Source organism: Trichosurus vulpecula, chromosome 4 (assembly GCF_011100635.1).
Source record: "Trichosurus vulpecula isolate mTriVul1 chromosome 4, mTriVul1.pri, whole genome shotgun sequence".
Taxonomy (NCBI): Eukaryota; Metazoa; Chordata; class Mammalia; order Diprotodontia; family Phalangeridae; genus Trichosurus; species Trichosurus vulpecula.
This window is the reverse complement of record NC_050576.1, coordinates 30,732,850-30,754,370: the sequence shown is the minus strand read 5'-3', so window position 1 is coordinate 30,754,370 and position 21,521 is coordinate 30,732,850. Positions and strand designations below refer to the sequence as shown.

The following is a 21,521-nucleotide window of genomic DNA, read 5'->3' as shown; positions in this document are numbered from 1 at the left end:
AACTCTGCTTAGAGACAAGATGGTTCAGTGGATAGAACACAGGGCTTGAAGTTAGGAAGACCTGAGTTCAAATTCAGCCTCAGCCACTTCCTAGCTGAGTGACCCTGGGCAAGTCACTTAAACCCTATTTTCCTCAGTTTCTTCAACTGTGAAATGGGGATAATAACAGCACCTCCCTCCCAGGGTTATTGTGAGAATCAAAGGAGATAATGTTTGTAAAGCTCTTAGAGCGATACCTGGCCCAGTGTAGGCATTTGATAAATGCTCCTTAATGCAACTTAAGAGGGGCCACTCATCAATTGGGGAATGGCTGAACAAGATGTGGTATGTGAATGTGATGGAAACTATTGTGCTATAAGAAATTAACAAGCAGATGGTTTCAGAAAAACCTGGGAAGACTTGTATGAATTTATGCAAAGTGAAATGAGCAGGACCAGGAGAGCACTGTACATGGTAACAGCTGGTATTGTGACATTGATCAAACTGCGAAAGACTTGGCTACTCTGATCAAGACCATGATCCAAGACCATTCTATGTGACCTGTGACAAAACGTGCTATCCATCTCCAGAGGGAGAACTGACGAACTCTGAGTGCAGACTTTATTCACTTTCTTTAAGTTTCTTCCTTTTTATTACCTTTATTTTTTTGCAATGTGGCTAATATGGAAATGGTATGCATGATTTCACATGTATAATGGGTATCATATTGCTTGCCTTCTTAAGGGGTGGGAGGGAGAGAATTTGGAACTCAAACTTTAAAAAAAATGAATGTTAAATGACTAATGTGGAAATACGTTTAATATGATTGTACATGTATAGCCTACAACAGATTTCATGCCATCTTGGGGAGGGGGGAGGGGAAGGAGGGGGAGAAAATTTAAAAGTCAAAATCTTATAAAAGTGAATGTTGAAAACTAAAACTAACTAAATATTTTTAAAAAAGAATAAATGAATGTTAGGAAAATTTAATGTGATTGGGAAGTACTTAATGAGATAAATAAAAATATAATTTAAAAAATGCAACCCAAGATCATATTAGCTTTCTTGGCTGCTGAATCACACTGACAGTGACAGGAAAGAGACCAGCATTTATTAAGTGCCTACTATGTGCCAGGCACTGTGCTAACTGCTTTATAAGTATTATCTCATTATTCTCACTTTACAGATGAGAAAATTGAGGCAGACAGAGGTCAAGTGACTTACCTAGGGTCACTAGGGAGGAAATGTCTGTGTCTGGATTTGATTCCAGTGCCAGTGTTCTATCTGCTGCACGGTCCAGCTACATCTAAATGGGCACATTCTACTTATCACCTCAGAGACTTGATGAGAGTCTCAAGCCGGTAAGCCCCTTGCGCAGCACGTGTGTTTCACAGAAGGGGCTTGAACCCCGGGGCGTCCTGGTTCTCACAGATAATAAGAACAGCAGTGATAACAAGAGCTAGCACTTTAAGGTTTACAGAGTGACTTATGCACGATCTCATTGGACCCCCACAATAGCCCTGGGGGGAGGGGCGCATCCTATTATTATCCCCATCTTACAGGTGACGAAAGTGAGGATTGTTGAGGTTAAATAACTTGGTGGGAATCACAGAGCCAGTGTCTGTGGCAGGATTTGAACTCAGGTCTTCTGAATGCAGGTTCAGTGCTCTATGCATGGGGCAGCCTGGCTGCCAAGAAGACCTCTAGTGAGCTCTTTCCATGCTTCTTTCTGCTTGGACTCAGAGAGAATTTTATTCAACGGTACTTTGTGGGGGGAGGAATAGAAGGTAAGTTACACACAGAAACGTAGATTTTAGTTCGATATTAGGAAGATCTCAGACAGTGAGCTCCTCATTACTAAAAGTATTCAAATGGGTGCTCGCTGGCCACTTGTGACGAACAGTGTGTGTGGCAGGTGGGGAAGGGAAGGAGGGGACTCCAGCTTCAGGTACTATCTCATCTTAGTTACTGGGGTCCCTTCCAGTCTGATGATTCTATGACTCTGATAAACCAATGGCAGCAGCTGGACGAAAGGGGATTCGGGTAACTGGGGGGTGGGTGGGGGCGGGGAGGGCAGAGCCCCCAGCCCTGCCTTGGAGTCATAAGCGTGATCCAAATTACATCGCTCATCACAGGCTCCAAGAACTGCCAGTTGGTAAAACAATCATTCCTTTAAAAACTCCTCCAAATTTCATAAGCCGTAGTATGGGCTCTCCAAGGAAGCTGTAAACAAGTCAGCAAACCCAAGCCTCGCCTGGGGTCCCAGATGACAGACCCCTGGCCTATTTAATTCCCTTTTTATCAAATCCTGTCTCCTGGTGGGCAGTTATTGGTTTCCAGAGAGTCTGAGGGATGGGGGCGGGGGTGGAGCTTGCACTGGCAGATGGGAACACTTGCTTTGTGGGGGTGAGGCTGGATATCCTGACCTGAGATCTAAGCTCCCCCATTCTTCCTTGGGGGCCTAGCACATCTTCTTGTATACCTGGGGTGGGGAGGGGAGCAACATTCCCTAGAGCAGACAATAATCTTGAGCCCTGGGTCTGGAGTCACGGGCCCTGGGATTAAATGTTGGCTTTGGTAGTAACTATGTCTTCAGGAAAGTCCCTTTCTTTCCCAGCTCAGCCAGAGTTGGGCCGAGCAAGCTCTAATATTTCTTCTAGTTTTGAGGCCTGTGATATGATGATTGATTCCTAACTAAAAGCCTTATTGTTTGGAATAGAAGACATCCCTCAAATAGAGCTCACTCCTCAAGTGAGATCTCGCCAAAAAGAGAGCTGATCAGAAGAGCGCAATCAGGATGGGGAAGGGTCTGGGGATGTGACGGATATGAAGATCAGATGAAGGAACTGAGGGTGTTTAGAAGAGAAGACTCGAGGGGACAATGATGGCTGCCTTTGAGCACCCAGGCTGTTCTGCAGAAGAGACTCAGGCCTCAGAGCAGAGACAAAGGAATAAGGGGTGAGGGTCAGGAGAAGCTTCCTAACAATGAGCACTCCCCCAACATGGAATGGGATGCCTTGGGAAGTAGTGAGCTCCAATTACTGGAGGTCTTCGAGCAGAGGCTGGACAGTCAGTCACTGGTTGGGGATGTTGTGGCAAGGATTCTGCTCAGGCAGAGCTTGGACTGGATGGTATGGGCATGCAGAATGGCACCTGGAGATGGGCAGTGCTCTGTCTCTGTCTCTCTTTTGATCTCTCTCTTGCTTTCTCTCTGTTCCTCTCTCAGCATCTCTCCCCAGCATCTCAGGCCCTCTGCCTATGGGGCTATGAGATCTGAGGTCTCTCACTGACATCTCTCCTTCCCCCTCAGATGAATGGGGACCTTCATCTCAGCTGAGATTAGGCCTTAAAGCTGGCCAGAATTCCTGGCTTTGGTTTTGTCCCAACGGCCACCACCCCATCTCAGTCCCCGCCTCATCCCAAAGCAGAGGGAACATTATCACTCACTGGGTCGTTGTGCATCTGGATAATGAGCTGCTTCACCCCGTACAGAGTTGGGTGGGCCCATGGGGAGGGGTCCAGCCAGTGGCGATTCAGGTCAAACCCCATCAGGGAACACCTGGAAAAGAGCCAAGAGCAGCAATCAGGCAGGGCCTGGGAGAAGAAAGTCAGTGGGGCACAGAGTGGCAGCCCAGGAGGGGCAGCAAGAGCTTTACTCATGGCAACCCTGGGAGGGAGACAAGGAGAAACTGAGGCACAGAAACAGAAAGGACTTATCCAAGGCCTCTAATAAGGTTAATAATAAGTGGTGGAAGAAGGGGTAGGAGCTAGGTCTTCTGATGCCAAGTTCTGGGCTCTCTCCATGATAGGAGATAGGAAAGACCAGAAGAGAACACTAGAACAAGAGTCAGGAAGTCTAGATTTTCAATTCAATTCAGTTCAACTCAGCTCACTCCAATTCAAATAGTCACTAAGGGATACAGAGACAAGAGCTAGTCTGAGTCAGCACCTGCCCTCAAGGAGGAGACGCTCTACCAGGGAGTCCCAGGCAGGCACCTGAATGAGTATACCGAGACCACTGAGGAGCAGCAGGACATCCTGTCGAGATGCGGGAATCAGCTTTCTCTTTGCTGAGCCCCAAAGCCTTTGGAGAAGTGGCCTGGTTCCTCCAATCCTCAAATTCTAATTGTGAGGGTAGGGTGTTGGGGGGCAACTATGCGGTGCAGTGGATAGAGCACCAGACCTGGAGGCAGGAAGGCTCACCCTCCTGAGTCCAAATCCAGCCTCAGACACTTACTAGCCATGTGACCCTGGGCAAGTCACTGAACCCTGTCTGCCTCAGATTCCTCATCTGGAATATCAGAGTTGAGAGGGCCTTAGAATATGGGATGTCAGAGTGGGACAAGAAGGGGAGGGAGGGCCTCAGAATCTAGAACAGAGGAATGTCAGAGCTGGGGGAACCTTAGAACTGGGAATGTCAGAGCCAGACAGGCCTTAGAACATGGAATGTCAGACCTGGGAGGATAGGTAACCTAACCCAATCTTATTATTTTACAAAGGAGGACAGTGAAGCTTGAAGAGAGGAAGTAATCTATTTAGCCAAGGCTAGGAAGCTACTGTGGAGCTGGACCTGGAAGTCAGCTCTCCCGTCTGCCAGTCTGGGGTCTTTCTACTGTAGCACAGCCTGAAACTCAATGCCTGAGCCCCCACACCTCCCCAGCTCTGGGCATGACACAACAGGAGCTGGAGCTCAGTCTAGCGAAGGAGAGCAATCCAGGCAGGGTCCACCCCAGCTCCGAATTCTCTCCTGTGGGCTCACAGGCCCCTGCTGCCCCCACCCAGGTGCCTCCATTTCTCCCACAGACTCAGCCGCTTCCCCAGCCCCACAACCAGCACTGCCTTGAAGATGCTGTACACTTCCACCATGGGGGCAAAAGCTGCCTCCACACGCAGGCCGGCCATCTGGGCTCTTTTCTGAGAGCCTCAACATGAAGGTGATTTAAATAATTGGTTTTGGCCGAGAGCTCTCATGGGTGAGTTTCTTGATTAGACTTCCAGCCCTCAGAGAAACCTGGCTCCGTTTATAGAGGACACACAGAGAACTGGAGATGGCTCGTCCCAAGAGGGAGAGGCCGGGTCTGGCTCATGCCACAAGGTGCAGACTTGAGGGGGAGGCCAGGAACCTGTTTCTAATCCTGTCTCTCTTGCTAGCGTGCTGGGTGACCTTGGGCTGGTCACCTCCCATCTGTGTCTCATTTTTTTTCACCTATCAAAGGATTAATAGGAAAGGGGTTTAGAAGTCCGGGGAATCCTACTTATCCTTTGTCTGTTCTCACTGAAGCCTGCTTTCCCCAAACCTGGGGGCATGTCAGACCGTGCCTGGATTTCTTTTCCTCTATCGCTATCTCTAGGAGAGAAGGGTCGCTTGGTCCCAGGTTTCCTATCTTTTCCATCCACTGTGATCAGTTTCTTCTCATTCCTGAGAGAATCAGATGGAGAACAGAATCTCCCTGACCCGGGCCCCGGGCCGAGCCCGATCCTCATCCCACACTGAGTCATTGCATGAATCTCTCCCATTTGTCACAAATGGAAACTGGGCAAGCCAGTGCGGCTGACTCCATGCAGTCTCTCCCCATATTGAGGCAATCATCTCCTAATGACACTGGGCTGGAAGGATTGACTGTGAGTGCTGGGACATCAGGAACAGGGCTAGACATGGCTTCCAAACACTGTCCAGCCCAAGCCCAGCTAACGCACCAAACCAGGGGGAGATCTCCAAATATGGATATTGTTCCTGTCACGGGACCTCAGAGGCCATCTAGCCCAAATGCCCCAATTTACAGAAAAGGAAACTGAGACCCAGAGAGGGGCAGGCCTCGGCCTAGGCTCCTGCTTGGAAGCCTGGTCACCTTCCTTGCTGACTCAGGCTTTTCTACTTCATCTTTTTCCAGGGAAGGCAGTGAGTGGGTAGAGGCACACCTGCAGCCCATAGCTGGCCCTGAACCCCTGCACCTTCCCAGCTCTCCCAAGTCCTGGCCAGAGCTGGAGCTACATCCCATTAGACAGGGAGTCCCTTGGTGGAAGGGTTCGTGTTTTCACCTTTCTTTGTATCCCCAGAACTTAGCCTGATGCACAGCACCTGGGGCAAAGGCAAGGAGGTGGGAGTGTCCTCTGAGAGGAACTTCAAGTGGGCCAGCATTGCTAGATTGTAGAGCATGTTTTCTGTTTCATTTCCAGCCATGTCTAACTCCCCATGACCCCATTTGGGGTTTTCTTGGTAAAGATACTGGAGAGGTTTGCCATTTCCTTCTCCAGCTCATTTTACAGATGAGGAAACTGAGGCAAAGGGGATTAAGTGACTTGCCCAGGGTCACGCAGCTAGTAAGTGTATGAGGCCACATTTGAACTCAGGAGGATGAGTCATCCACACTCCAGGTCCAGCGCTCTATGCACTGTGGTGCCACTTGGCTGCCTAATAGAGCATGTGTTGTTCTGTCATTTGAGTCGTGTCTGACTCTGTGGCCCCATTTGGGGTTTTATTGGCAAAGATAGTGCAGTTACAGGAGGGGTGGTGGATGCTGCTAAAGGACCCACAGAAGGGATTAAAGTCTCTCTGCCCAGAGAGAGGTTCTGGTCCTCGGGCGTCCCGTGAGGAGCCAGTCAGATCTATGTGAAGTCACAGCCTCTATTTCCACTCTCCTCCTTGGAGCACTGAATGTCAGCATCACCCCAGATGGGGAGGAATCCCCTCAAGTACATCCTGGACTAAGCGTTGGCCAGGCTTTTTGTGAAGACCTCTCATGACAGGGACATCATTACCTCTCAAGGTGCCTCATTCCACTGTTAGCCAGTTCTTTATATGTTAAGTCAACAAGACAATCAGCATTTATTAAGCACCTGTGATGTACCAGACACTACATGAGGGGGATACAAAGAAAGACAGAAGCCATCCCTGTCCTCCAGGAAGCCACAACCTAGTGATGCCCAACATATATGGTACCAAAATGTGCCTCTCTGTAACTTACATGCTTTTCTTCCTAATTCTGCCTTGTAGGGTCAAGGACAGACTCAGGAACTGTCTGAGCTGGAAATGTCTTTAGAACACAGGACAGGGAAATGTCAGAGAGCCAGGATGGAACTTAAAACTTAGAACATAGAACAGTTGGAACTGGAGGAGAACTAAGAATATAAAATATCAAGTTCAAACTGGGAGGGATCTTAGAAGAAAACATGGGATGTCAGGACTTGGGAGAGACTAGAACATAAAACACAGGATGGCAGACCACAGAGACTGCCTAGACAAAACTCCTCATTCAAATGAGGAAACTGAGGCCCATCCAGGTTAAGTGACTTGGCCAGGGTCACACAGCTAGCAAACAGTGGATCAGGGTTTTGAATTCAAGTTCCATGACCATAATTCTAAGACCTTAGAACAGGGAACAACAGGATGGGAAAAGGCCCTAGAGATAATTTTATGTAGGGCCAAAGAGGGGAGGGGACAGGTCCAAGGTCACACAGCCGTGCCCTGGTCCCAATGCAGCAGCTTTTCTGCTGTACAGTGCCTGGATTTTATTCCAAACACGTACATCTGACATCAGCCACCCTCCCTGTACAAACCGGGGCTCTATATCTCAAGATGACAAGATAAATGACTTTGCTGGATCTCTCTTCTTAATTAGGTGTTTGTCATGTGTACTCCATGGAGCCTGGGATAAGCAAACAGCCCTGGACCTCGGAATCCATTTATTGGTCTTATTTATGTTTCTGGGCATAACAAATCGATAATTGCCAGGTAGGGCCTCCTGCTGCCACTGCCTAACTGGAATTTAACGACAATTACCTTTTGTTACCATAGAAATGGGGCCGGAGTCCTTCCCTGCAATAGCTCTTCTCCCCCCAATCCCCTCCTCCACCCCCTCCCCCCAGACCCAGCTTGGGGAGGGGGGAGGCTGCAGCGAAGCATTACCATAGTAATTGCCTCTCTGTCATCATAAAGGGAGCCAGGCCCCCAAAGAGATCTCAAGGCTGCAGAATTTCTCATCTGCCAGAGAACTGGCTAGGAAGCGGGGGCGGCAACAGAAGGGGCAGAGAAAAGAAGCTCAGGGGAACCTGGGCTTTCAGAGTTGGAGGACACCCCAGGGCCATCTTGTCCAGCTCCTACCTGGCCAAGAATTCGCTGAGATGGAGTCATCTTGCTGAAAGACCATCAGGGATGGGGGACTTACTACCTGCCAAGGCTGTGTATCCCACTTTTAGACAGCTCTCCTCATTGGGCTGTTTGCTTATTTTTTGCCTTTCCTTGAGTCGAAGGTGTTGGCAAGGAGCACAGTTACTTTCAGGTCCAAGAGTTAACACTTGGAGGAGGGAGATCTCTGAGGCCAACCTCTTTCACTTACTATATTCAGTCTTAGGTTATATTTGGGTGGTTAGCCAGCTCCACAAAATCCTTGGGTTGTCAAAAGACCTCAAACAGGAAAGCAAATTTGGTGATGCCTCCCTTCCCCCTGTGGCATACTCAAGAGAGAATATGGGCAGGTCTGGAGGGGCTCTGATCTGCATTGCTGAACCAATGAGGTCCCATACCTGTTAGAGTGTTAGGGTACTTCAGTGTTTCTATGGACATGACTCTTCTACAACTCTCTCCTTTCCAAGAGACGTATCTCACCAAGGTTATCTCAGAGATCCTGTGCTTTTGATGAAGTTTACCCTCCAACCAAGCCCTGCCTGCCTCCTAGGATTCACCCCTACCTAGGAGCATAGGGTATAGGTTTATAGATGTTGTGGAAAGATGCTGGATTTGGAGTCAGGAGACTAGGGTTTGGATACCGCTCTGCCTCTTCCTATGCTGGGGAAGACATTTTAATGCCCTTGGACTCAGTTTCTCCATGTATCAAATAATAGGATTGGATTAGATGGACCTCGAGATCCATTCTAGTCCCAAATCCACAACCCTACAAAGGCTAGAGGGGTAAATGACTTTCTAAAGGTCACTCAGTAGTGAGGAACACAGCCAAGATTTGAACCCTGATCCTCAGAGTCTAGATCCCAGGCTTCTCTCTATCATGGTAGGAAGCCACAAACACTAAATGCATGAAGGTAGCCCTTGCTCACCTCCTCTTCTGTGGAGGTGCTCCAGAATAATGACTCCAGATCTGAGGCACTCTGTGTGTTAGCTCCTGCTCAAAACCATGGCTCATGAGCCCCCACTGATGACTATATTTTAGTAGACAGACAGAGGCCACATTAGTTCAAACAACAGACAGTTACCCAAATTGGAGTTGGGATTAGACCTGTGATTTCATTAATCCAGGGAACTCCTGGATAAGGAAACTCCCTCTACCCACTTTCACTGTTAATTGTTGTTTTAAAGAGATGTCAAGAGCACTGAAAGTGTAAGGTGCTTGCTCAGAATCCTACAACCAGTATGTGGCATGAGTAAGACTCAAACCCAGGTCTTCATGACTCTGAGGTCAGCTCTCTGTCTATTATGCCTCACTGCCTCTTTTAAACAAACATCATAATAAGTAAAATAAAAGGGACTCTGCCCCCTGTGCCATGTGCACATGGGGTACCCTCTCTGATGGGTTGCCATGGTACCCAAGGGGAATGGCACACATACAGGGAACAATCATGACCATGGAGCCACAAGGAAGGAACAAACATGATCAGTGAACATACATGATGAGGCACATAGTAGGGACACTTGTGGCCAGGACAACTCATACCTCTGACAGTGCAGGGGAGCTGACATCCCTTAATGTCCTTGAGAGCAAGGTCTAAGCCTACATCTTTGTAAACCCAGCCTGCTGGACACAGGAGGCACTTGGAGAATATTAGAGGAAGATGAGGCTTGAAGGAATGGTTAGATTTAGGGAGGAGGAGACCAAAATAAAATGCCCCCAAAATGTCTGCCCAACCAAATCTGTGCATTGGCCCACCACAGAGGGGGCAAGGACCTGAAGTTTGTAATGCCCTTGTGTCCTGAGGGGTGGGATGGCTGTGAGCTCTGGGGTGGAAGGTCAGTCCGCTGATCAATATGAAATGCATCTAGGGTTGTAGATTTTAACACGGAGGGATCCTCAGAGGCCAGCAACCCCAGGCCCCTCATTCTATAAAAGAGAGAAATGAATCCCAGAGAAGGTGAGTGACTCACTTAGGGTCATATGGCTCAGAAGCAGTGGAGCTGGGAACCAAATCTTGAGCCAGGGCTCATTCCATGGCACCTAATCACCTCTCACCACTCTGAGGGTTATCTTCGAACTCCTCCAACCTGAGGCTTAAAGTAGCTGAACGAGTATGTGTGTGAATGTGAGAGTGTGTGTGTGAGTGTGTGTGTGAATGTGTGATTGTGTGTGTGTGTGTGTGTGTGTGTGTGACTGCGTGAGTGTCTGATTGTGTGTGTGTGTGGGGGCGGTGTTCTAATCCCAGCTTGGCTGCAAGTTGCTCTGTGACCAAGGCCAGGAAAGACACTTCCTTTATCTGAGTCTCAGTTTCCCCATCTGTAATTTGAGGAAGGAGTACTTGGTTTGTGAGACCCTGAAGATACTCTCAACCAAGGCTGGTGCTGACCATCCCCTGGGGTCATGGCCAGCCCAAAGCTTGTGCTTTAAGATGCTTTTATTCCTTCTTCCTGCCTCCCTAAATCTCCCACCCATGGGCTTTCCAGTGAGGCATCCCTTACCTGTAATTTCCCAAGTAGACGCCATCAGGGTTCAACATTGGTGCAATCTTGAAGACCAGGTGGTCCCGAAGGACTCGGGCAATTGGGTGGTGGCTCACAAGGAAGTCAATAATCCCTGGGGAGAGGAGGGAAGAGGCAGAGTTAAAGGCACTCCCCACCTAGCCAATATTGTGGCCATCCTTGCTGGTAGTCATGTTGGTGTATTAGCAAGCACTCTGTACACCCAGGATGACCTGCTAGCACAGGTTCTTTGACCTACTTTTATAAAGGAAAGACAGCTTCAAAGGGGTTAACAATCAAACAAGGCAGACTTTATCCTATCCAACCTTCTCACAAGGGTTGCTGAGCCCCAACTCCTACAGCATTCCCTAATCACCTTTCTGGCAAGGCCCAGTGAGAAGGGGGGGCAACTCCCCCTATGTCTAGATGGGGTCAGTTGAGATGGGCACAACTTGTTCATTTCCCTAAATCCCGTCAAACCTCAAAGGAGGCCAGTTGAGGCAAACACAGATTCCCCCCAGGCCTTGGTGGGGACTGATCAAGGTACACACAGCATCCTAGCTTGTGTATTTCAACCCTAAAGTTCCCCACTCACTGACCAGTGCCCACCTGCTTGATACCTACACTCCACTCCTCCAGGATCCTGACCTTTACAATTTAAACAAGTGACACCTGGCACTCACAATCTACACGGGTCATGGCAGAGATGTTTTGAACCATAGAAGTCATATCTAACACCTGGGGACAAGAGATCGTTATGGCCATGGATGCCGGAAAACCAAACTGCAAAAAAAATTAACAAAAATCCACTTTGATTGCACTTACAGTTGGCTCAGTAGCGGAAAGGGCACCAGTTCTGGGAAAGAGTATCTATCTTGGCACAGAACAGAACATTACAACCCTGGGAGGTGGGCACTGTTATTATCTCCTTTGTAGAGTTGAGTAAACTGAGGCAGATAGTGGTGAAGTGGCTTGCCCAGGGTCATGCAGCTAGGAAGTGTCTGAGGCCAGATTTGGGGATGTCAGTCAGCTTCTGGTGTCCCTGCAATGTAGAGGGAGCCACCTCCTCTTTCTATAGAAGTAGGATCCTGATGCTATCACTTAGGGCTTTCACCAAAAAGGGGACGATTTCTTCATTTTATCAGACTAAGAGTCAGGAGCCCTGGGTTCTTTTCTTGGCTCTGTCACTCCCTGAGCATGAGCAAGTCTCTCCTCCACCTGGTGTCTCAGTTCCCTCTGTGAGATGCGAATTGGGAGAGCTAGCCTCTAGAGTGAATTACAGCTTTGCCAATCTATGGTCTGTGTTGATGGTCCCATAAGACACTGGAATACCCCTTCCCTGGGTGAAAAGGTTTTAGTGGACTGCTACTGAGGCAAATCAGAGATAGGTCAGCAGGGCTATAGAGCAGCTGAAAAGCCAATGCATCATTGGATTGCATCAAGAAAGACTTAACAGCCCATAAGGATGTGAGTCCCGCTGTCCTTGGTCCCGGTCTGCTCTGGGTGCTACCACTTAGGAAGAACACTGACAAGATGAACTGAGTCCAGAGGTGGGCAGCCAGGATGGGGAGGGTCTGGGGTCCATATCCTATGAGGATCAGCTGAAAGAAATGGGCATGTTGAGCCTCCAGAAGAGAAGGCTGGAGGTGGGGCTGTCAGGTGGAGGAAGAATAAGGGTTTTTTACTTCAGGTATGGGTTGGACTAGACTTCTATGAGATCCTTCCCTAGTCTGGGATTCTACCAATTTTTTCCTTCTCTCTGCTTCTCTGGGGTTTTAGCTGGGGTCAGTAGCATCTCTCTGTCCAGCTGTCCAGCCGCAGGTTGGGCAGCAGATCCAGACCTTCCCCCTGGCTGGTTGGGCAGCTGCCTTCCTTCTTTCATCCCCGCTCCCTGCTTTTAATAGCTGCTAATTGGCAGGCCAATTAATCTGCTCATCTGTGAAGAGGAAATTTCGGGCACGGAGGAGCTCGGCTTCCAGAAGCCCTCTCGAAGGTAACATTAACGGGACCTGGCTTGCTGAGCACCCTGCAACATGATGTCAGGCCGCGCTGGGAGCCCAGGTCAATTACTGGACAAATGAAGCAATTATTAGCCATTAACAAGGGCGGCTGGCATCATTACCCTTCCTGTTTACCAGCAAACTCTTATTTTCAGATGAAGACCAACAAATAAATTAGGAAATCTGCTTCAATGTGGGCTCAGCGGGCAAACAGATACCATGTTGGCTGTTGTCTCCTAATGGATGCTTGACCTCAGACCAGCCAGGCCTGGAGTCCTAAGCCAAGGCAGATCCCCAAAGGGATGTGGATTTCTGTCCATATATCATCACTCTCTACCTGTTCTCATGGTCAAAAGAGTTCCTCATTAGTGGCCACATTTCAGTACCTGAGCCCCTCCATGCTATTGGGCCCCAGTACATCTGGTGGTTGTGGAAAGCAGCCTGGATTTAAATGGCAGCACTCCTGCTAGCTGGCCAGCTTTGCCTGTGCCCCTTCCAGGCCTCAGGTTCCTACCATATCAAAATGATTGAGTTGCACTAGATATCCAAAGTCTCTTCAGCCCTAATCCTATGATATTATAGTCCCTCAATAGAGATGAGCATTGCTTCTCCACCTGATTCCCCTTCTCCTGCTGTGACCTCCCCCCATCTCCCCACTGGTAACCAGGACTCTGCCCCTGACCCTGAGAGAACACCTTCTGCCTTATCTTACCAGGTGTGTGGTTGAGAAGCATGGGGACACTGCTATCTCCAGAGAATCCCAAAGCAGGTGCTTCAAACCAAAATTTTGCTCAGCCCCCCAATGCAGTGGAGAGGCAGTGTGTGGTGGGCTGATGACCCATGATGATGGAGTGGGGGGCGGTACAGGGAGAAGCACAGAACACATCCTTAGGGATGGAGGTGACCAGAAAGGGGAGGGGGCTGGTCACTGCTCTGCACCGCCCCAGAGGGCAGAGCCAGACAGGGCGCTGCCTTGGAAGCTGACATTTAGAGAGTGGCTTAAAGTTGGGGAGGAACTTTGTAGAGTCTATCTCATTGGATGCCCACAACAACCCTATGTCCTCATCTGTGAAATGGGGATGGTAAGGCCCACTAGATCCCCCAGCTGGTGAGGATCACATGAGATGACATAGGCAAAGTGCTTTGCCAACCTGAAAGCATTATAGATATACTAGCTTTTATTATTTTACAAGTAGGGAAACTGAGGACAGAGAGGGCAGGAGACTTACCCATTGTCCCATGTGACACATATGAGAGCCAAGATCTGGTACTCATCTCCAAGTCTAGGACTCCTTCAGCCACATCCTAAAGCTTTGCATCCACATCTCTGGGAACTGGCTAGATGGGCTATTCAGCTACAAAGGGCAGCTTCCCTAGTTCCCTTGCAGGCCCTGATACTACTGCCCTGAGCCTAGTCATCTCTCCCATTCAAACTCCTGGAGCCATCTGCTAACCCTGAGGGCATGCAGGTAATACAAAGTCAGGCATAACATGCAACACTGGGCTGAAGATAATGATGAATGATGATGAAGAAGAGATGAATGTAAGGTCTTACATATGGGTTCAAAATATGACTTCAAAGTATAAGACGGCAGTTGGGAGGAAAAAACAAAGACAGTCCTTTGTCTGAAAAAGATCTGGGGAGTCGAGCAGACCACAAGCTCAATATGAATCAAGGGTATCGTTAGGCAGCCAAAAAACTTATGGTGATCTTGGATGACTTAATCAAGAGAGGCAGGCCTGATGTCCAGGGATAAGGAAGTGATAGATCCACTGTCCTCTCCTCTGGCCAGACCACAGCTAGAGGATTGGGTTCATTCTGGGCACTACAGTTGAGGAAGGACATTGACATTCAGAGGATGGCTACCAGCATGGTGAAGGGCCTTGAATCCGCATCACATGAGGATCAGTTGATGGAACCAGGGATGATACCTTAGAGAAGTCTTAAGGGGGACAGAACAGCCGTCTTCAAGAATCTGAATGGTTGTTCTGTTTGGCTGTAGAGGCCAAGACCAGGAGGTGGCAGCATATATGGGGTCATAGAAAGTGGGCCTTTGGCTTGAAGACTGTTCTAAGCCTTGGAGCTGTCCAACACTAGAAGGTGCTGCCTAAGGAGGTGGCCATGGGGATTTGTGCTCAGGTAGGAGTTGGCTTAGGTGACTTCAGGTGTCCTTCTTGTCTCTGACATTCAGGGAGTCCTATTCCCTTGGCTTCTTGAGGACTGTAGGACCCACCTACACCATTCCCCTTGACCACCAGAAGGGCTAAGTAGTTGAATGTGTTCATACAAACACCACGGACTTCCTCTGTTCCCCAAGCCAATTCTCTCACCGGTGAGCTTTCCCTGGCTTCATCTGCCCAGAGGATGCACAGGCCTTTCATAGAATGTCTTCCACTCTCCCCCAGTATCTACATTTGTGCTTTCACCTGGTCCATAGTACCCTCACAGACCCAGAGAAGCTGTGACTAGTAGAGGGTCACAGAGCAAAGATTCCATCCAAGCCTGGCTTCCTTCTGCTACACATGCCCCTGGCTCCAGCCCTGGCTTGGCCACTAACACAGCATTTCCTCCTTCAAATTAAGATCTTCAGCTAGACCTAGAACTGGAACATATCAGAACAAGAAGAACCCCAGAGGACATCTGGCTCAACCTACTTAGTTTTGAGGTGACAAAACAGAGGATGAGTCAAGTCAGCCAGTCAACAAGCATTGATTAAGCACTTAACCCCATGCTGGAAGAAAGCCAAAAGCAGTGCCCCTGACCTCAAGGAGCTCCCATTCTAACTGGGCCCATGACCTGTAAATGACTAGGCAGATACATGCAGTGTAGATGGAAGGCAATCTGAGAGGAGGGCACGAGCAGCTGGGGCAGGGATGGAGGACTGGGAAAGCTCCCCTAGAGATGATGCCATTAGGGCTGAGTCTTAGGAGGCCTGGAGGTAGAGGGGAGAAAGAACAGCATCGAAGGCATGGCGGACAGCCAGTGCCAAAGTGTGACATTGATATGGAGGGCCAGGTGTGAGGAACAGCAAAGAGACCAGTGAGGCTGGATGGCTAAGTGCATGGAGGGGAATAAAACACAGGAAGACTGGAAAGGCAGGAAGAGGCCAAGTTGTGATGGATATTTACAGCCAGACAGAGGACTTTATAGTTGATCCTGGGGGTAATCAGTAGTCACTGGAGTTTACTGAATGGGGCTGGCGGTGGGGGGATGAGGAGGGTGACATGGTCACACCTACACTCTAGAAAGATCATTTTGGCCTCTGTGTGGGGGAGTATTTAGAATGGGGAGAGATGCAACGGGGAGGCCAATTAAGTCCAGGTCAAAGGTGATGAGGACCTGAACTAGGCAGTTTGGCTGGAGAGAAGGGGACACATATGACTGATATTCTAAAATTACAAGCTTTCAGAACAGATTGGCTATGTGGAGTGAGAGCAAGGCTTTGAAGATGGCGTCAAGCTTGTAAGCCAAGGTGACTGAGAAGTAGTGGCACCCTCAATATAAAAGGGGGAGTTCATAAAAGAGGAGGGTTTAGGGGGGAAAGATCATGAGTTCTTTTTTGGATACATGGGGTTTGAGATGGCTACGGGACATCCACTTCAAGATGTATGAATGCAGCTCAGAAGAGAGGTTAGGGCTGGATATATGGGATATGGGAATGGATATGGGGACCCTCTTCAAAGAGGTGATCATTGAACCCTGGGAGCCCAGCAGGTTACCAAGTGACACAGTATAGAGAGAATAGAGAAGGCCCAGGACAGAATCTTGGGGGACACCCCTGGGGAGGCAGATAGAGATGAAGAACCAGCAAAGGACATTGAGGAGGAATGGTTAGACAGCTAAAAGGAGAACTGAGAGGGCAGCATCTGGAAAACCCAGAGAGGAGAGAGTGTCCAGGCGGAGGGGATGATCAAAGCCAAGAAAGATGAGGACTGAGAAGAGGAACAAGTACGGCAGCTGGGACTGACCCGAGCTTGAATCTTGGCTCTGCCGCTCATCACCAGTGTGACCCCCCACAAGTCCTGTATCATGCTTGGGCCTCACTATAAAGTGAAGGGGTTGAATGAGGTGACCTCTGAGACCCTTTCAGTGGGCAGTGAAGGGGTCACTGGTCACTTTGGAGAGGGCAGTTTCCATTGGGAAGAAGCCAGACTTTAGAAGAGAGTGAGAGGAAAGGGCATAGAGGCAGGGGTGTGGATAGTTATCTTGGGGCATTTAACCAAGAGGGAAGATTGATATCCAAAGATGGCTGCCTGGAATGGATGAATGGAGAGAATTTTCCTAAGGATGAGGGAGGGATAGATGTATTCTTCATAAGCATCAGGGCAGGAGGCATGAGACAGAGAGAGATAAAAGATTATTGAGAGGGAAGATGACAGTGCGGACAATCTGCTGGAGGACCAAGGGGCTGGCCTTGGCCAGGAGAACCATCCTCCATCAGAGGCTGGAGGGAAAGAGAAGATGAGTGGGGGATCATGTCAGAGAGAGCTCTTGGGAAATAGCCTCAAATGTTTAAGTGAAATATAGGAGGAGAGGACTGGGGTGGGAGGAGGGTCATGGGAGGTCTGGAATGGCAACAATGGAGAGTGGGATAGAGAATCAATGAGAGAGAGAGGAAATAATTTGGCCAAGGCTCTCAGGTCCTAAGTGGCAGGTATAGGATTCAAACTCAGATCCTCTGACCCCAGATCTCTAAATTTTCCATGTTTATGAGATCCCAGAAGTCAGGGCAGAGCTAGGAATAATGAGGGGGAAGAGAGAAGGAGGCTTGACATTTGGAATCTCCAACCATCAGAGATTACAAAACAGTTGGCCTTATGAGGTAGTAAGCTCCCCGTCACTGGATATGAGTCTGTCACACTTCCCCGTCAGGCTGGCTACACTGGATAAAAGGTTGGATCCATGCCATCTAAGGTCCCTTCCATTTCAGAGATTCTGAGCTTCTATGATTTCATGGGTTTTAGCTGCAATTTCTCCATCAGTAAAATCGTCTGGTCCATAGGAGCAGTCTTTAGAGCTAAAAGGGACCCTAGGAGTCATCTAGTATCTAGCTTGTTCAACAGGAGGAAAAAAGCCCAGAGAGGGACAGGCCCTTGCCCAAGGTCACAGAGGTGAGGAAGGGGCAGAGCTAGGCTTGGAGGCCCAGTCTAGACTAGATATCCTCTGAGGCTCTTCCCAGTTCTGACAACCCAGGACTCCATGTGACCTTGAAAGGCCCTCTAGTGCTAAGACGGCCTAGCACATGGGATCCTAGTCTGGTGAGTGTTCTGAAAAGGGCGCTGTTGGGACTGGCCGTCCCCCAACAGCCCCAGCAGTGTCCTGGAGCCCAGAACCAGCTGCTTTCTTCTGGCTGTCTCTGAGTGCTCCCCCTCCAGACTTCATTCATTCGCACAACAGCCGGCCAGACAGGTAGGGGGTGGGAATTGGAGTCCCAGACAGATGGAAGCGGGGAGGACAGAGGCGCTCGCTGGCTGCCCAAGGTCACCTTATCGGGGACTTATCAGGGAGAGGAAGCTCCAATTGCCTGCCACACTCTGACCCTCCACGTAGCTCCTGCTCTCCGAGGGCCACGGCAAGGGCCCTGGACTCGGCAGTGGAGGCCGTGTTTGAACCCTGGCTCTGCCATTCCCCACGAGTACATTCCAGGGCCTGTCCTTCCTCCTCTTCCTCAACATCATACTCCATTAAAGTGAGGGGCTTGGACTCAGGGGTCTCTAAAAATCTCTTGATCCTATTGGTGGGGTTGGGACTGGGGGAGGGGTGGAGCATATGAAGGATGTTCCTTTAGCTGCACGGCACAGGCCTGGGTTTGGTCCTGGATCTGTTACTACTGGCTTTCTGGGTCTTAGTTTCATTATCTGCAAAACGGGGCTGCTGTGAGGAGCAAATGGGAGAGGGAGTGTGAAGTGCTCAGCACAGGGCCAGGCACACTGCGGGGGGGGGGGGGGGGGGGGGGGAGGAGGAGGAGGAAGAAGAGGGGGAGGAGGGGGAGGAGAAGGAAGAGGAGGGGGAGGATGTCATGAACCTTTAGCTTGGTTCTGGTCCTCTGACCACAAAGAGCAGGATCCAGAGGCAAATGCAAGCCTCATAACAGCTTTAGACTGCATGGGAACAAAGGGACAGGCTGAGCCTGAGAAGGGCTAGAGGTGGAGAGGACAGAGGGATCAAAGACCAGTTCTGATTCATAGATGACTGAACAATAGCTTTAACCCCTTCATTTTATGGAAGAAGAAACCAAGGCCCAGAGCATGCGAAGGATTTGGTCAGGGTTACATAGAAAGAAAGTCAGTGACAGTCAGAATTGGAACCCAAGTCCCCTGCCTCCTAACCTAGGTCATACTCCAGCTTGCTAAACAGGCAGCCAAGGAAAACACAGATGTGAAATGACTGGTCCTACCTATTAGAGATTCAATTAAACAAACACATATTGCAAACATCGAGTGATGGGGAGCTCATTCCCTCCCATGATAGCCCATTCCCCTTTGAGATAGGTCTCTTAAGTAGACCTCTTCTAACCCTGTTGTTCCTACTTCTGTTCTCTCAGGCCAGGCAGAATACCCAAGGCATAATGATAATTACACTAGATGTGAGACTGGGTGATCCGGGCACAAATGCCCCCTTGGAAGCTTGCTGGCCATGGCACCTTGACTGGGTCACTGCAAGGTAGGATAACAAGGGCAAAGATTTTATCCCCATTTTATAGGACAGCAAACTAAGGTCCAGAAAAAAGTGATTTGGCTTACAGAGTACAGTTTACAAGAGCTTTAGTAACATGTCGACAAGCATTTACTAAGTACAGGGGATGTAGAGACAAATCCATCCCAAAAGCTGACATTCTGCTAGAACCTTCTATCCATGTGTGGGGTGGGGAAGAAGAGAAGGAGACAGGTAACACAGCAATGGGGTGTTAACATGAAGAACCAAGCACACATACGTGCCTATATTCCTAACCCCTTACAAAGCATGAAGGACTTCTCCATAATGGAAACAGAGAGGCAGCTTTCTTCCAGTTAGCAAAAGACTGGCCTCATTCTGTTGGCCCTTGTAAAGCAAGCTTGCCAACACTGAGGTACAGTCCAAGCAGGAAGCAGCTGTATGAAGGTGTCCCCTGTGATGAGAGGCCAGAGGTGGGGGATTTCTCTCTCTTCCCTGCCCCTCCCCACTCCAACATCAGTCGGGCTGCTCAAACTGTAGAAGACAACACATCCAGCAGGAAGCAGAGAAAGAGAGAGACAGAGACATAGAGAGATACAGACAGATACAGAGACACAGAGACATAGAGAGATACAGAGACAGAGTCATTGGAGGTTACTGCTGGGAACATGAGAAGAGAAACCCACACAAGAGAAAAAAGAGTTATGGATTCAGGGAGAACTAGCCCCGGGAGAACTAATGATGGAGATATGAGTCGCCTTGGCTGTGTGTTCAGCACACATGTGCCTTTCCACCAGTGCATGCTCACTATAGCCAGCAAGCTCTGTATATTTGCAGGAGAGTTCCCCAAGTCAATGAGGGCAAGGGGAATGTAGGGCAGCTACTGTTCTTATCATGCTACTTTCATAAATCCCTTTGCTTTTCAGCTAATTGTGTCTAGTGGCTGACTATTAAAGGTAAATGCACTGGTGGGGGCTCATAGTGTCATAGTGTCTCCCCCTGGAGGCACAAAGGACCAGAGGTTTTAGAGCAGAAAGGAATATGAGATTATTCAGTTCAACACCCTCATATTACAGGAGAGAAAACTGAGGGGACTTATCTACAGTCACACAGTAGTGTCAGGGGCAGGATCTGAAACCAGGGCTCCCTATTTTCAAGTCGAGTATGCTAGTCACTGGGTTATGCTGCCACTCTGTTTCTTCCAGCAAGTGATGAGGGCTCACTGAAGGGGGTCTGATCAGGGGAATGGAGCAGTCCGGCCAGCCTGCCCGCTTCAGGAGGTGGGGCTGGGAGAGGAGAACCCACACAAGAGATGCATGGCAGGGCCCCTTTAAATAGTATTTAAGCCCCGGTTTCCGCATCATTACCTTCAGGCTGCAGCACGGGGAGGCTTTGCCCCAGCATCGCAGCTGAGATGCTGACAAGCAGTGGGACTGTGAGTCACGAACATATGGTCCAAGTGACAGGAATCCAATTTTGCCGACTTCCCCAGCCCCCGTCGGGAGAATTGAGTCTGCCTCACCTCCCTTCATTTTCAAACTTGGTGTGACAGAGCTAGAGGGATCCTTTACAGAAAGGGAAACTGAGGCCAAGAGAGGGAAAGGGACCTGCCCAAGGTAATACAGACAGTAGAGCCAATATTTGAACCCAGGACCTCTGACCCCAAATCCAGGGCTCCTTCCCATTGTAGTAGCTGGGGTGACAATGACGATGAGTATTGCAAACTGTAAAGTTCTTGCAAGCTACTACGGAAATGTGAGTTATCAATATTGCCATTGTCTCTGAACTGTCCATTTCATGAGAACAGGGGTGCACTGTAACATCTCTTTCAAGCCCAGAGACTGATACAAGGTCCTTCCCAGGTGTTGGATTGATGGATGGACGGATGAATAAATGAAGGGTTAGAATTGAGGATCCAGGCATCACACAAAGAGGGGCAGGGAGGCCTGGAGCCCATCAAGGACTGGAGGAGGTCACCCTACGCTTGATGAAGCTGCACCGGGACACAGACACCTGGGACGGAGGACAGTGGGAGTGAGGGCTCAGCTCTGTCCGGTGCCCCAGGCCTCCGTCCAGGTTTCTGAACATGGCAGAAAATTGCCACTGTGGATTCTCCTCTGCCTCTTGTTGCTTTCCCCTTCCATTACTGTTTTAGATTGTGGAGATTTGGGAAAGCCTGGTAGAAGAAGCAGCTGCAGGAAGCCGGATGACTCGGTGAGTCTCTCTGCATTCCTCTAACAGCCAGCTGAACAGCCACCTCACCTCA

The 21,521-nt window shown here is 49.3% G+C and overlaps 1 protein-coding gene across 2 annotated transcripts in view; it reads right to left on the bottom strand.

The window, feature by feature from the left end:
• AGBL4 (ATP/GTP binding protein like 4) overlaps positions 1–21,521 on the bottom strand; it is a 799,994-nt gene that overhangs the window by 36,560 nt on the left and 741,913 nt on the right. For both annotated transcript variants that reach the window (XM_036757917.1, XM_036757919.1), the window contains 2 exons: positions 10,601–10,715; positions 3,427–3,538 (listed from right to left, as the gene is read on the bottom strand). In XM_036757917.1, the coding sequence (XP_036613812.1) occupies positions 3,427–3,538; positions 10,601–10,715 (227 nt within the window). The remainder of the gene's footprint in view (positions 1–3,426; positions 3,539–10,600; positions 10,716–21,521) is intronic.